This window comes from Haliotis asinina, chromosome 16 (assembly GCF_037392515.1).
Source record: "Haliotis asinina isolate JCU_RB_2024 chromosome 16, JCU_Hal_asi_v2, whole genome shotgun sequence".
Lineage (NCBI taxonomy): Eukaryota > Metazoa > Mollusca > Gastropoda > Lepetellida > Haliotidae > Haliotis > Haliotis asinina.
This window is the reverse complement of record NC_090295.1, coordinates 31310303-31327163: the sequence shown is the minus strand read 5'-3', so window position 1 is coordinate 31327163 and position 16861 is coordinate 31310303. Positions and strand designations below refer to the sequence as shown.

General features: G+C 44.4%; 1 protein-coding gene across 3 annotated transcripts in view; it reads left to right on the top strand.

The window, feature by feature from the left end:
- The window catches only part of LOC137268858 (DNA ligase 3-like), a 60583-nt gene extending 44300 nt beyond the window's left edge, over positions 1-16283 (top strand). The window contains exons 11-13 of one of the 3 annotated variants that reach the window (XM_067803434.1): positions 5370-5482; positions 5851-5920; positions 11883-16283. In XM_067803434.1, the coding sequence (XP_067659535.1) occupies positions 5370-5482; positions 5851-5920; positions 11883-11984 (285 nt within the window). In that variant the 3' untranslated portion in view covers positions 11985-16283. Of the gene's footprint in view, positions 1-5369; positions 5483-5846; positions 5921-11882 lie in introns of those variants that run through there. The other 2 variants (XM_067803435.1, XM_067803433.1) reach the window with 2 other exon arrangements.
- Positions 16284-16861: the final 578 nt, after the last annotated feature.

Below are 16861 nucleotides of genomic sequence, written 5' to 3'. Positions count from 1 at the left end.
CGATGATATGAAGCGCCGTATCAATGAACGACTACGCGATTTAGAAGACGAGAGACGTACACGATTGGAATCCGCTTCCTCGAATCGTGAACAGCTTCGATCCCAGATCAGTCGTATTCGGGAAACAATCGATAGAATACTGAATGAGGATACAACTTTAGCCAACAGGATTCGGATATTGTTCCGGGAGCAAGGGATCACCATCGCCAGTATTCTGACTGCATTGGGTTTCATTATATCAACCCTGGTGGTGTCACTGGTGGGAGGAACCCCTGTGGGGCCTGCCGGCGGCGGGGGAACTCCAAGTGGCGGTGGGGGTGTTAAAGACTGGATTAAAAAACTCGGGGAAGGCCTAGCTAAACTGGCTGGTAAAGCCGCCGAAGCCCTTCCCGGCATCCTGGGTAGCATCGTCTCGTGGTTGTTGAGCGCTCTGTCTAAAACTGCCATGTGGCTCAGTCAAAACCTGTGGGCAGCCATCGTCGCCGTGGCGGGTCTGGTGTACGTAGCGGCTAAGAAATCTTTAACCAAATAAGTCCCAAAGCTACCCCACCAACCACTAGGGCCGTTTTATTATCAATATGCTGCTGTACCCCCACATGCACATGAGGGTGTGGGGGGGACACATGAACTTTAGGCTCCGGGGGTGGCGCAACTATACCCGTTTCACGTGGTTGGGTGTGTGGGATATGTGGGGTGTTAATATCGGGGTTGATACCCAACTTTTGATCCTTCGTGGCTATGACTATTTCGTTATTATAACCCACCACTTTTTTTATTCTCAGTTGCATATCACTCGGAGCCATGTACAACCCCACGCCGAACACGTAGTCGACTTTCGACCTGGCGTATTCTAACACGTTTTGGTAGCGTTCGATAGCCCGCGGGAGATCAACTGGAGAATTGATAGCATCCTCAACGTTGGAAACGAATTGTGTCTGAGCGTCGTAAGCAGTTCCCTTACCGAGGATGTTGGAACGCGTCATCGACTGCGCACCCAACAGCGCCCACACGTACGTTCGAATCGAGTCATTCAACCTGACTACCCCGGCACGAGTGAATCCTTTCGACGTGTCCAGCATGAACATTTTCCACCCGTCTGCGTTTGACTGCTCCACTTTCTGGATTGTGAAACCAACACCACCTTTTTTAAAGTCCATACGATCATCCCTCCATTCATTACTCGACAAAGCAAAGTCCTGCCTAAGTATACCTAGTGTCAGTAAATCATCACTGGCATCTTTCACTGGTTTTGGTCCAGATTTGTTAGGTTTAGGAACAAGATCAGCTAATGCATGGGAAAAACGTTCCGTACTAAACATTTTTCGTTGCATAAATTTTATTAGTATATGTTTGTCAAATGCTTTTGGCGAGAGCCCATGAGCGTAAGGAATACCCAACCCGTGGTTCAGCCCCGGCAAACGCCAATCCGTCTTCGGGTCTATTTCGAATTCGTTGCAAATACGTTCGTAGACCCGTCTATCGTACGGGTTGTTTGTTGCGTCCCACGCTTTGTCCTGTGGGAGGGGGGCGCTGATCTCTTTAAGGATACGTCTGACCTGGTAGTACACGTGGAACTTGAACACAGACTGACTCAGCGGCCCACGCCGAGTGTCGGTCAATGTCACACCACACCCCGTTGTAGCGCACCACACGGCAAAGTTGAATTGGTTCTGCCAGAACTGCATAGGGTTGTTGAACCAAGCGTGGACTGCCTCAATGTTAGTCACCGAAAGCTTATACTTATCAGGCATATCTATAAACTTGGCATTGAAATACAACCCAGGAGCAACCACGATCTTCATGGTGGAGAAATCTACGTCCAGTTTAGGGTACAACACACCAGGGGAATACATTTTAAAACTATTATATAATAAATATATATGTAATATGTACATAACACTTCCAGGAATAACGAGCGGTGAGGCCGTTCAGCTGACGCACGCGATCGATAACACGTCAGGTCAACTCGAAGTCGCACTCTGCGATATCACCTACCTACCGCAATGGACTAACATTAATATCAGCAACAATAAGCTGTTCGTTAGTGGAACTCGCAGCCAGATAACTGACGGCTACTACAGCGTGTGCTCTCTAAACGACGAGGTCTTCAAACCCCTGGGAGCCGAACTCAAGATGAACGACTCAAACGGTACAGTGGTGTTAATCAACAATGGAATAAACCCTTTGAGGCTCGGCCGACCATTAGCAAGGATGCTCGGTATGTCTCCTGACGAGATAAAACCAACAACAACCATCACAGGCACGAAGTTACCCGACCTAGTACCGTACCGAGAGCTATACATTCATCTCGGTCAGGTGAGCACAACGTATAACATTCAAGGAGGCCACCCTTCCACTATACTGAGAGCAGTGCCGGTGAAAACTGAGAAATTCAACGACGGTAGAACCGAGTCATTTTCACCACGGCAGTATAAGAGATTAACCCAGGGCAACATACCTGAGCTGACAATATCGGTGTTAGATATAAATCATAATCCTGTAAATATAGGATACCTCAGCTTAACGCTTCATGTAACATGACCAGCGCACAAGGGCCCGGAGTGAAAAAATGCGTCAATATCGGGATCTCCGACCTCGGAGACACACGCGGTTTCGACGCTCCCGGAGTAGATGGTAAATCGTATGCCTTGCAACTGAAAAACAACATTTACAAACGCGTTGAAATCCCCTCCGGTGGAACCCTAAGTGATATGATAGATACCACAAGAGCAACAGTAAACACTAAGTACTCCCTTGTCAACACCGGTGATAATAATTGGGTAATATACCCATCGTTCGGTGGTAAACTGTTCGACTTAGACGATGTTGAGAGCACTACCGTCGTCAAAAACAAACCATATATGCTCGTCTTCACCGAAGATGACAAGTGGGTGTTGTTACCCGATAACAAATGGTTTCTCAATATTAAACTCGTCTCCCCTTACGTGTTCACGGATAACAAAGACAACCACCTAAACAAAGTCGTGAACAATGGAACCCTGCTCGTGGCTTACGTCCCAACTCAGAGACGTAGTATAGTCGTCAGCCCAGTCAACACTATAGCAGCCCACATGCTATCGAGTAAACCGGCCATGCAAAACGTGAAATTGCAGTTGGTGTCTGAATTCGAAGGCGTGGTCAAGATACTAGAGAGTCTGCCGGCAAACTCAACACTGTTCATCAAAGTCTACCTAGGGGAACCATCGGTGAATGATGTCGAGATCGTGAAGGGGATCAAACTCGGGTGGGTGAAACGACACCAGTTTCAAGTTTGCAACGTTTACGTGCGGGTGGGTGTCGACTCCAAGACCAGTCTGCAAGGGGTCAACGTGATCGTGGAAAATAAGATATCACTAATCAATATCTTCCTGCCTGACAACATACACTTCATGGGTATGAAGTTAACCCCTGAATTATTATCAGAAAACCAGTTGGAAATTATATCGTAATAGTATAATAATGACCAGTCATCATCCCAACACTACACTTAACGACCTTGGAGATACGGAGGGCTTCGATCAGCCTGGTGAGGAAGATGAATTCTACATCCTACACTTCAAAGACAACGTGTACAGACGGGTGCCGTTACCAGATTTTAAAAAACCTAAATGGCTGATCAACTTAATACCCACCTCACCTTATATCACATTAAGCGAAGATGTATTGATCTCTAAGATTAGGAACAACGGTATCTGGCCTGGGGATTTCATTCCAGAGATTCCATTAACACACACAGAATCTTTGGGCTACGGGAAAAAGGGGTTAAGTGCTCGTCCAGACAATAAATTAATATTTAGCAGTGATCTTGATAGAATATCTTCCCCTTCCACCCTCATCATAGAAGTCTTCTTTTCCTATTTAGGGTATGAAAACACCTCAAGAGTACACCAAATTTTACCCGGGGTGTCAATTCACTGGTATGAAGAACACCTAGGTCGATATTGTCGTATTGTTATACAATGGGGTACCACGGGTCCTATAAACCACTTAATAAGCCTCCGTGGGGTTTCTATTACAACAGGAAATTTTATTAACCTCTCACCTATTACCCTGACTAGTAGTCTAGAACTTGTAGACTTCAAATTCATTGATAGACTTTTAATTGAAACCCAATTAAAAAATCTTTCAAAATATATATTATAGGATGGGTCTGTACCCAGTCGTAGAGGAAGTAGCGAAGACGCTGGAAACCGTAGATGGGTTCCGCTTGAGGCAGTTATGTGATGTGAAACGTCAACTAGAACAAGACCGTGACACGCGGAAAGCACTATGTAAAAAATATAATAGAGCTTTCAATATCGTGGATGGGGCTGACACTACCCTTATGGCAACCAGCATGGGACTAGGGGCGGCAGGCGTTGGGTTGTTAACCACCATCGTGGCTGCACCTATAGTGCTAGGTATTGAAATAACGGCTGGGGTGACAGGGTTGGTAGGGTTGGCTCTTAAGTTAGTATCACGCAGACTTAATCGTAAGGCATTGAAACACGACGAGATCAGGGTTCTGGCCGAAGCAAAGCTGAACACAGTGAGTGAGCGAATTTCCACGGCACTCTCTGACAGTAAGATCTCAGAAGAGGAGTTTCGTTCAATCCTCTCTGAACTCACAAAATATAACGGAATGAAACAAGATATTCGGTCCAAGTCTCGTAAGTCTGCTATCAGCGAGGACGAGAAAAAAAAGTACATAGAACAGGGGATACAAAAAGCCCAACAAGCCTTTATTACGAACACCAAAGAGATCATAGGCGGTTCACGTTAAACTGTTTCCTCGATATAAACATAACATAGGGGAACACGAGGGCGATAGCCGTAAGCGAGCCACCGATCCTATATGGTCAGTCAAAACTTACAACATAGATAAAGTGGATATGAAAGCCGACGAACCTAACTTGTACTACTTGAGGGATGGGCCGGGTAGGGGATTTGTAAGAGAAGAATTATTGATCGTACCGTACGGCACAGTGTTACCTCCTACCAAGGCACAGTAATTACCGCCAACTTTTTTGTAGTAGGGGTAATAGTAGCAAGAGCTAATGACCCAACCAAAGCCTTATTTAGTAAATAAGGCTTTGTAGAGACATTTTGTGAAAGTGAGCCAGAACCCCCATTCCCTATACTACTAGATGAGGTAGATAATTCAGATGATGAATGTATTTGGATAAACTGGCAGAACAAAACAGCAGGAATGACTGTTTCTTCCTGTTCAGCAGAGTCTATTTCTGGTGTCTCGCCACTGTGATATGGCTGGAACATTTCTAAGAGTCATGTAAAATTAAACGCTTACTCACAGTTAAACAGAGAAAAGTTTTGCCTCCAGACTGATCCCTTATGATGAAACTTCAGTACTCGTGACCATTGTATTTCAGTTCAAGACAGAACCATCTGCCAGTCCTTCCCCATCCAAAATTTTCAAAGGCTGCAAGATATTCCTGCCTGTAGGCACAGACAAGTTCAAGGAGCTCAAGCAGAATATTATAGAGTATCCTTTATTTCAGAGTCTTTACAGGTTCGACCATGGTGTTCCTGATGCAGGTGAAGTAGTGACATGTATTTTTGAAATCTCATGAAATGAGGATGGTTATAATGATTCAATGATTCAATGAACTGTCCTCAGTGCATGATGTTTACAGGGCCTTAAGTGACACAGAAATGTGTCTCCAGGACACACAAATGTTTAGAATGAATGCAGAAAAATGCATTTGGGACACATAGAGGATACTAAATGACCTTCTGTGTAATACTATTTTTATTTAAGGAGTGAATGATTTGGTAGCAAACGAGCGAAAGCAATCAGATTATATTCCAAGAACATATTCTGTTGTTCTGGGGAACCTAAACTGTAGTTAGTTTTGACGGGGAAGTTCTGGATGAGACCAGCAAGGGAACAGCTACACATATTGTCTCTTCTAAAGGAAAGGTAAGTCAATATGATGATATGATAACTGACAAAATAAAGCCGCAAGACTGTAAAATTACCTAAGGAATCAGAGGCAATCTGAAGCAATTTATCGAGCCTATTATTTTTGCCAGCCATCATCATGGAGGTGAAAAGTCTGTTTTCATCGTCTGCATTTCCTTTAACAAAGGCACTAAATTTTGAAGAATTAGAGCATCAAAGGTACAACCATCTTATTCTGTGGCTTGAAATTTATTCATAATTACAGACCTATTACAAGACTCTCTCTCGTAGGTGCCCAAACGGGCTGTATTTTTCATAAATGGCAAGCTTTCAAAAAAGTATCATGAAACCATTTGTTTGAAAAAAAGTTCCAGTAGCATCAGCCACTAGCAATTGCAATTAAATTAATAAATGCCTGCAAATGAAAAGTCATGAAGATTTGGTTTAAAGTTTTGATAGGTCTATAGGTCTATAGCATATTACCTCAAGCTTCACTTAGTAGGAGATCTGACAGAGTTGAACTGCTATTCAGTCTTGAATGGCTACCTCGAATTTGACAACTGTAATGATATGGAAGTATCTGGATCTCCCCACTGCGCATGCATGCAGACTCCACAAGAACTTCACTTTTACTTCAAGCGTCATCTTGCCGAGACGTGTTTGAGTTGCTACCATTTTTCAGCTAATAAAGTTTGATTTTCTATGTTTTTGCACTGATTCCTTTTCACAGGTTCTTGGTGTTGTGGTATGTAATATTTCTCAATCTTTGTGTTGGTCATAACGTATAAATTCGTTATCGAACACTTGTCGGATACCTCGCGCGAGACACGGTCATGTGTCTCCTATTTTCGATGTTGCCTCCGTAATTTTAAACGGATCGGTTTTGTTTGTTGGCGGATTGGTTTTTGTTTGATACTTCTTCCACCTAAGCTTTTGTGTTCCATATTTTAGTCACATGGTGATGTATCTAGTATAACTTTGCTGTCCTTATCAGAGGGGCAGCCATTTCACTTGTCAATTGCAAAGCAGCTGCTGCAAGTGCGAGTGGAGCAGTCCATTACATGGCAAAGGGTGTTTTGTTCATTTATCCTTATTGTCACATTTATATTTCATTTTATTACAGTAGTTGTGTATGACACGACTCTTGTGGTGTGTGAAGGTCTGAAGTCTGGCAAGGATCCTCACCCCTGGTGTCCGGATTGTGCTACGGTGTTGTGCACCCTTGAGCAGCGTTGTGCATTGTTGTGCAGCGTTGTGCAGTGTGTATGGGCTTGACAAGAGCAGAGTTTATAGTTTTCCTGGCTGTGGTGAGGAAGAGGAAAACTCAGAAGTTACGCAAGATATTCAGTATCCAGATTATCGGCGCCTTGTACACCGGAGTTGCAGACAGCGTTAAAGGTGCCTGGGGCGGCATCTGATACTTCAGCTAGGGTGGAGCTGATGCTGATACAGACACTGATGCATTGCCGATACCAACCATTCAGACTGGATTTGTCAAGACGAGACGCCCCAGCGCACCCGGAGGTACAATGGATTCTACAAGCGTTGTTAGTACCTACCCCTACGATGACGTTGGGCCACCTTGGGAGCTGACGGCACCTACCACTTGTACTCCACCATTGGTCCCGGACTTTGCAGCGATGCCGAGAGAGGATCCATTTACTGGTACCGGCACCTATGGACGCATCTCAATCAACAGTGACACCGAGCTTGGTGAGATCGGCACCAGGGTTGGGCACATCGACGTATCGAGCGCCTACAGGTGCCACTATTGTCTCCAGCGGAAGAGTGAGAGGAGAGCATGTGGGTGTGAGAAGATCCAGGTTGAGAAGCCCCTTGAGCAGCTCGTCAAGATTGTGATCCTCTTCCCGGATCGTTGGGCCAGATCTCTTCACCGTAGGAGAAGAGCAGGAGCAGGCGGTCACAATCCCAGGCAGTTGGCGCATAGGACGCAGGTTCTGGAGTGCAATTTGGGCATATCTTGGGATGTGGTTGGAAAGCAGTATTTTTCCCCTGATTATGAGGAAGATCCTGCTCACGTGGAGGAGGAAGAAAGCTGCCACTTTCTGCAATGTATGGTTAGATTGCTGACAGACTCCCAGATTGCCCTTCCCCAGCGTTAGGTGTGGACAGCGCCAGGGCTACCAGAGTGGATCCGGAGTTGATGATTCCGCCTCATCCTATGGTGGCTGACACCATATACAGCTTGAATGAGGACTTTGCCAAGGTGTCGTTAAATTCCACGATTATGGCACCCTGGTTGAGGAAGTTGGACTATAAACATCACAGTCTTGATTTTGCAGACTCTGGGGCGGCGTTAGATGAGGCCATTAAGAGACTACACTCCAACTCCACATATAAAGTACAAGATTCCAGAATGCAAGCGATTGATATGGAGCTGCGGCATATCCTGAAGCTGGTCACGGTGCTAGCGTCAGCAATATCAGCGGCATCTGTTGATTTGAATGAAGTTAACGAATCTTGGGTGGAGCATTTGTCGTCGTTATTCCTGTGGCAGGGCAAGGTGCTTCATGAGCTGTTGGGGCATGTCCATACAGCTTTAGCTGATGACGGTGGTGCGTAGGATGGACTTTTTAGACGCATGTTCATGGCAGGAAGAGTTCAAGCAGCGTCTTAGAAGAACTCCCTTTTTCCTCAGAGGACCTCTTTGGAAATGCTATCCCAGAGGTTTATAAGGAGCATGCGGAGCTAACACCAAGGTGTCGTCAACAACATTGAGGTGTTATGAGGGAAGTGTGCCATCGAGGAAGTGTTGGACCCACACCTCTTGCCAGGTTTCTACTCTCCGATCTTCCTTATTCCCAAGAAGGACTCCGACAAGTTATGCATGATCTGCAACATGGCAGCATTCAACAATCATTACTTGATGGAACCTCTTCACTTCGAGATGGTGTCTCTGGAACAGTTGCTCCTCAAGTTGGTCCCGGGAACGTGGCTGTGCAGTCGCAACATACAGGATGCGTATCTGCATGTCCCCATCTACCCGGCTCACAGGAAGTTTCTGAGGTTTGTGTTCGACGAACGACATTACCAGTGGCGGGTCCTGCTGTTTGGCGTTTCCACAGCCCCGTGGCTATTTACCAGAATCACAACGTCCATCAGTTGATTTCTTCATCTCAGGCAGATAGAGTTTGACCCGTACATAGACGATTGCATTCTCAACCAGTTCAAACCTCAGTTGCTACGCAGACAGCTAGACTTTCCCATCCGTCTCCGTCAACCAGGAAAAATCGCAGTTGCATCCCACGCAGGAATTGGTGTTTATTGGGGGTCTGTTCCAGACACGGTACGACCGTGTTTGGATCCCTCTCGACCGGTGGGAGATTTCCCGGTTTGTAGCGAAGGGACTGACAGAGCCGTTGCTTCTCAGGGAGTGGCAGTCTCTGTTGTGCCTACTGACGTCGGCGAAGGACTTAACATGCACAGGGCGCCTGATGCTACATCTGTTACAGAGGTACCTCCTCCTGTACATACAGGAGGAGGATGTTACGACACACCTGTTGCTTCAGGGCTGGGGTGGGCATCTCAACGATCAGACAACCTCGGGGCTGTGGTCCAACATAGAAGCAGGGTGTCACATCAACAATCTCGAGCTGGAGACAGTGATTTTAGCTGTAGACCACTGGGTGCCGCTACTATGCCACTCCAACCTGCTGAGATAAAGCGACCTGTTCAACCTGTTCAGACAAAGCGACTGTCGTATGGCTGATTTTGAGACAGGAGACAACCAGGCCGAAGTCCCTACTGGATCAGATGCTCCGTTTAGCCAGTGTTCTACACCCAAATGGCATTGAGGCCAGAGCTCGTCATATCCCAGTTGCACTTAGCCGATGCGCTCTCTTGACCAGGGAAGGTGTCCCTGACCGAGTGGATGCTTCACCTGGAGACATTTTGTCTCATATGTCATCTCAAGTGGCGAAAATCATTGCCCGGGGGCACAGAGCTTTCACTCAGCCACTCTATGATGACAGGTGGGCTATATTTGAGAAGGTCTGTGCCCAGAAGTTGCAGGACCTGTTGTTCCTGGCGAAGTTTTTACGTTATTTATGGTGCTCGAGGAAACTCAAGGGCAGTACCACTGGGACTTACCTGTCAGCATTAAACTCTGTGGCTGTCAGAGGAGATAGGAAGGTCTTGAAGATCCCGGAACTGGTTGCTTTATTGAAGGCATTCAAGCTGGAGGACCAAAAGGTTGAGTTCCGGCCACCTGCGTGGGACCTGAATGTTGTGCTACAGCACTTGAGAGGTTGCCCCTACGAGCCGCTAGACAGGGCAGCGTTTGACAACTTAACGAGGAAGACGGTGTCTCTGTTGGCGCTAGCTACAGCGGTGAGAGTTATTGAAATTCACGCACGGGACGTAACTCAGGTCCGGTTTGAACAGACCAGACATGGGGCTGTACACTTGGGCCTTCTCTGGGATTTCCTGGCGAAGAACCAGTTGCCAGGTCAACCAGACAGGTTATTCACCATCCCCTCTATTACTACCATCATCGGACCACAGGATCAGGAAGAGCAGTTACTCTGTCCAGTTCTGGTCATCAGATTATGCATCAGGAAGTCCTCTCCTTGTCGGGGAACTAGGAAGAGGTTGTTCCTGCCCTTTTCCATGACTACTAGAGGGGAAGTCACTAGGAACACAGTAGCCTTATGGTTGAGGAAGACCATCCTGGCGGCTTACGATGCACAGAATCTTCCGCACCTGTTGTCTAACAGCCCGCACGAGAGTCGAGCGCTAGCATCAACTATGGCTCTGCACAGAGACTGTACAGTTCCTGATATTACGGCTGGATGCTTCAGGAGGTCCTCTACAGTGTTTGCTAGCCATTACGTACGGGACTTGGTGGTGGAAGATGTGGAGGGGCTGCAGTCTTTCGGACCATTGGTGGTTGCACAGCAACTCACACGTCTGTCCGCCCTGTAAGTTGACCTTCCCGAGAGATTGTTGTGGCAGACCGCTGAACGGCGTTTGTGAATCAGTAGTGGTCTGGCTGTCCCGAGGCATATGTGGGATGATATATGTTTGACGGTCCTCTGGAGTCCTGCACCACCGTCCTGTGTGTTGCATCCATATGCTATAGACCTTATGGTAAGGTAAGTAAAAAAATTTGTTAAAATCTAAGTATTTTAGACATTTAAATACTTACCTTACCATGGGGCAGTTAGTCACTCCATATGCTGGATGCTCCTCCCCACTATGGACTCTTCGGACCGAGATGTAAAAGTGAAGTTCTCGTGGAGTCTGTGTGCATGTGCAGTGGGGGGATCCAGATACTTCCGTATCATTACAGTCGTTGAATTCGAGGTGGCCATTTAAGATTGAATAGCAATTCAACTCTGTCAGATCTCCTACTAAGAGAAGCTTGAGGTAATAGGCTATAGACCTATGGTACGGTAGTCATAAAGATCTCTTGTTGCAAATGGTCCTGAATTTTTTCTTAAATATCATACTGATCATAGTGTGGGTTTAAATTTCAACTCGCATGTCAGATAAGCTCTCCTGTCGGAGGGATGGTGCGGTAGCCTCATGGTTAAAAGCGTTCATTCTCGTTCATTAAAAGCTGAAAACTCGGGTTTCATTCCCCACATGGGCACAATGTGTGAAGCCCTTTTCGGGTGTACCCCACCATGATATTGTTGAAATATTGTCATCTCACTCACAGTTTATAGAGCCCATGTCATCATTTCCTCACAATTAGAGATAAATAATGAAATATACTCACAAAAACTACTGCATTTCGTGACATGTAGAGTAACATTAGTCTGAAACTGTATCATTGTAAGGACTATATCAGTATAAGGCTGAAATACTGGCATCTCCTCTTTCTGTTAACCACTGCTGGCATCAGCACTGTTAACACACATTCCCCAGTATGATAGTTCCATGTCTTTGTTGTCTAATGAGATAAACAGATTACTGATAATGTGCGGCATCTCTCATTTGTAGGTTTCTGTTCCAGATTAGCACCAGTTGTAGCACGGCCAAGGTCGTGACCCCTGACTGGCTTTGGCAGTCTATCAAGAAAAAACAGCTTGCATCTACTAAGGAGTTCAAGCCTTGAACAGGGACATTCAGACTTTTATCATGGTTTACATGTAAAAAATATTTGACAGTACATGTGTTGGATGGTGTTTACATGTATCACACATGCAAGGAATTCACATGAATGATTAGTGTAAATATGATAAAAGTCGGTACACTGCAGTTGGTAACGGGGACTACATACATATTCATTTTGGTGCAGATTTTACTTTGTTTTCACCCACCAAGGATTACACTAGAATTTGTTTTAAAAATTATAGGCAATAGACAAGCAGATTCATTTTCATTATGACAACTCCCAGTTTGACTAACTGCCCAATACACATCCTAGCTGTTTCAGTCGAGTGTTAATGATTAGCTGTCTCCCCTCCAACAGGTTGACTGTTCCACCAACATAATTACACACAATTTTAGCTGTACCAGCTGCATACAAAGTCTGTCCATCTAATTCCATAGGTCATTGTTGTGGAAGAGTTCAAGTACACATGTACTTAGTAATATGATGTATTATTTTCACTGCACGGTAAGTGAAAAAAAAGTTATTGTGCTGTATATTCATTTGAACTATGGACAGCACAAGGGACACCGACTTTGTAAATGCTGTGATGGGTCCACATGGACAGCTCAGTGAAACTCTGATTGGGGGACAAAATTGTGTCAAGTTGCCCAAATATTGGGTAAATCAGAAAGTGTAATTTGATATCTCTTGGACAAGGACTGTCAAAAAGGTGGGGTTGCAACGAGATCTGGTCGTGGTAGAGCTCTTGTATCTCCTGGTCTATCTGCATCCTTTCCTTCATTGAAGAGGATGGGGTGTTTGGTGGGGATCTCTGAAAGGGCGTGGAGATCCAATCCAACTTTGCTTCCTGCACCAGTGTAAGAAAAGACTGGTCGTAATTCGTTAATGAAGAAAGAGAACAGGATAGGGCTCGTTATACATCCTTGCCTTAACCAGATTGGACAGTCAAAAAAAAATCAGACAAACCATCTTGACTTCGAACACATGATTTGATATTTGACCTCAAAAACCTTACCCTCTGGTATAGGACATTGCTCTAACACACCCTCCATAGTTTTGTCGTCTATGAAAGTTGTGAAATGCTGGCCAAGGCAATGGGTCGGGGTACCTCAGTTGACAATATCCTGAAACAGACGAACTGGTCAATTAGCAATCAACTTTCAGAAAGTTTTATTGCGGGACTCCAGAGGTCAACACTTTGCAACAGGCAGTTTTGAACTGGTAAGCTTTAAACTAACACTTGAGTATCTTGCCGAAGGCTGGAAAATGAAATTGTAGATTTCATCAGCACATGTAGTGAGCGCCACGAGATCATAATTTTATGAGTAACCGATTGGAAGATATGAAAGTGTTCCCGCTCACCCACCCCGTTTGCTTGCCTCGCTTACACAGGAACAAGTTGTAAACATGGGTGTGAAACGCCATCCGGCTTGCCGGAACGACACGAGTAGCACCTGACATCAATAGGGAATTCCATATACTCAACTGGGCGACGAATTTCAAACTCAACCATTAAAACCTTGCTCCATAAAGCCCGTCTGATAGCAAGGCGGCCTTTCGAGGTTGTAACCCTTACAGCTAACCATATCAGCCTTAGATTGGCATGGGCTAGGCAGCATTAGGGATGGACTTTGCGCCATTGGCGTTACAACATGTTCTCAGATGAATCAACTTTTTTGCCTCAGACTCACAGATAGCAGAAATGTTGATGGCGCCAGAGCGACAATTATAGACCATGATTGATTTAGGGGTGGTAGTGTCTTGGTGTGTGGCACGTTACATGACAGGCGATTAGATCTGGTCCTCGTTAACGGATCCTTGACTGGTCAGCGATATGTTGTGAATTCCAAGATGGTACCACATCAGTCCCAAATTGTCACAGCCTGTCTCCGACGAGAGGGCATACAGACTTTGGACCTGTCCCCAACTGAACATCTATGGGACATTCTCGGTAGAAGGGTATACAGCAGGGACTCCGCACCCGTCAACCTGGCCCAGCTTGGTGCAGCTCTTCATCCCCAAATTAATCAACAGTATGCCGTCAAGGTGTCGTGAATGTGTTGCCCAACATGAGGGACACATCCGATATTGAACTTCGCGCCCGAATTTGATTTAGTGGACAAACTTTCTTTCAAATCAAACTGACATGCTGTGATATAACTGACATAATGGATCACTAAATCCTCTCACACGTCCACTCTTGATACCTGAATCTGAAAGAGCTATGTATATAGGCCTTTTTAGTAAGGTTTCGTATGGAAGATTTTTTAAATAAAATTTGATACTTGTTTGTTGGAGGTGTTCATCATATTGTGGATTTATCCTGTTATTTAATATTTTGTTCCTGTTTGCACTTTTATTCTGTAACTGCAAGACTGAGGCAGATGAATCTGGTGTGTATGCTTCACTTAATGTCACATTTTGTACATTTCACTAGTTACTGGTGTTTTTATGTTTGTCATTATGTAGGACATGTTTAGTAGCACTGCTCACAACAAACTATGTGCAATGACTGTCATTGTACAGTGGAAGCTGTCTAAATTGACAAATGTCGGGACTGAAGAAATTATCCAGTTTAGACAACGTGCGGGATTATGGAACTGATGATAACTGTACAAGCCACCGAGGAGACTGAGAGTTTATGTCGGTGTTGACAACTTGCCGGATAGGACAGATGTCAGTTTTGATTGCTTCCACTGTATTATAACATGCCAGCTTGAGCTACAGTTCCACGAACTATTTCCCCAAAGTTGTACTAAATCTTTTTGAGTGCACATTATAGTCAACTTATCAAGTGTACATACTCAGGACAAAATGGAACTAGTGATTGGTTTGTGAATTGTCGGAAAGTGAATGTCACAGAAATGCATTGGCACGTTATTCAGAGTGTGTTTTCATGTATTGGATCAATATGAAATGTTTTTGTGCAGAGTCTATTTATGAAAGACATCAAGGTAAAATTTTACACGTGGCACTGAACAGCTGATGAATCTCCATACACCATCACTCATATGGATTTCAAGAGTGTCCTCTCATAGTTTCAATCAGTATTTCTGCATTTGGAACACAAAGATTGTTCCAATAACAATATAGGAGCAGCTTGTTGATGTCTTATATCAGTGTTTTCACCTTTGATAACATTGAGATGTTCCAGACTATGATGTACATGTGTACCCAGTGAATTAGTCAATGGCTACTGGCCCAGGTTAGCACATTTCTATGCAGCACCGTGCCAACTGTTCTTTGAAAATGTACATTGTTGTTTCCCGTGGCTTTATTTGGAAGGAACGAGGACTGGTTGGTTCAGAGTCAGTATAGTGTGTCTGAGAGGGGTATCCCTGCTGAACTGTGTCATGGTATCTCAGTGAGCTAGCCATATAAAAACCAACAGAAGTTAGAACAAGTACAAAATCATGAAGATTGGGGGAAATTTTGATCTCCGAAAACCCATTTTTGTCGTTAAATCAAACTTATGAGATGGCCGGGTTCACTAACTCGATGAAAAACCGTGTCATCATACCCCAGTTGCACAGGCTGGTGTTCATAATATTAATCACTGGACTGTCTGGTTCAGACTTGGTTGTTTACTGACCACAGTCATATGGCTGAAATATTGCTGAGTGCAGCTACAAAGAACAAACAACAAACTGGTCTAGTACAAACGGTAACGCACGTGCATGCACTCAACCATGTTCACACACACAAACCCTTTCACTTGCTCCACAAACTCGTTTTACCGGCTCACACATTTTGACGACCAAGGGGAACAGTGGGCAAACAGTGTGGTCATGCTCCATGGACGTTTATCACTGTGTTAGTATTATTTGTGTCATTCTCAATTGAAACGAAACAATACTCTAAAAGAAAGGAATATGATGCATAATAGCCATCACTTATGTCAACTACTTAGTCTTGTTATTCCAATTTGATGAAATTGGGTATGATGAGTCAAACTCATCTCATATGTTCATTTTATTTTGTGATGTGTGAACGTATTCTCTTTCTTGTAATTTCTTTTTATATAATTTTGATCATTTCATTACTTACATGAATATCTTACGTATGGCACCTAACAATATTTTATTCTTCATCTATTGCTCTTGTCTTAACTGATTGAAAAACTCGACTTTATGTACTTTTGGTGGTCAGATTTTAGATGCACTGTGTTTACACAGGCATAGGAGTGGTAAAAAAATATTGGCCCCCCAAAATCTCACTAAGTGGCGAGCATATTTCACCTTTCAGTTAGTGTCATGACCAGAGATATGTTGACTAATAAAGAACTGGTATAATTGGTGATTAGTTATTATGTGATACTATATAAAGACCTGAATGACAAAACGTGTCATTGTGAAATGGCAAATGTACAAGCTGACATAGAATTTGTTCCTAACAGTCGCTGTGTCAGGAGCCTTGTGGCTACTTAGCCACCACCATCAACACTGCCAATGACCTAATAACAACAGTCAACAACATCCAGAACGATGAACCTAACCCTTACCAAGAGACGTGAGAAAGACTCTCTTGTATCAGGGTGAAAGCTCCAATTCAGTATGCAGATTCTGTGTCCCATCTTATATGCCTGTGAGACAACTGTATTATATACTTTTTAAAAATGTAGAGGAACTGTACTTTCAATGTACGGTTGTCGAAATTGGGGGATATATGGGATTGAATCAATGCTGATACAACAATAATGGATGTTTTGAGAATGCATCAACGCGTGGAGTTCATTCCAAGCAAAAGCTGTTCGTTCAGTTATCCCCCTTGTTAGGTGACTGGATCATGATGAAAATATCAGGTTTACAATTTTCAGTCAGTATTGTGTGATTTCACCCTGACAACCCTGACCATAGACAGATGCAAGAAAATCAGAA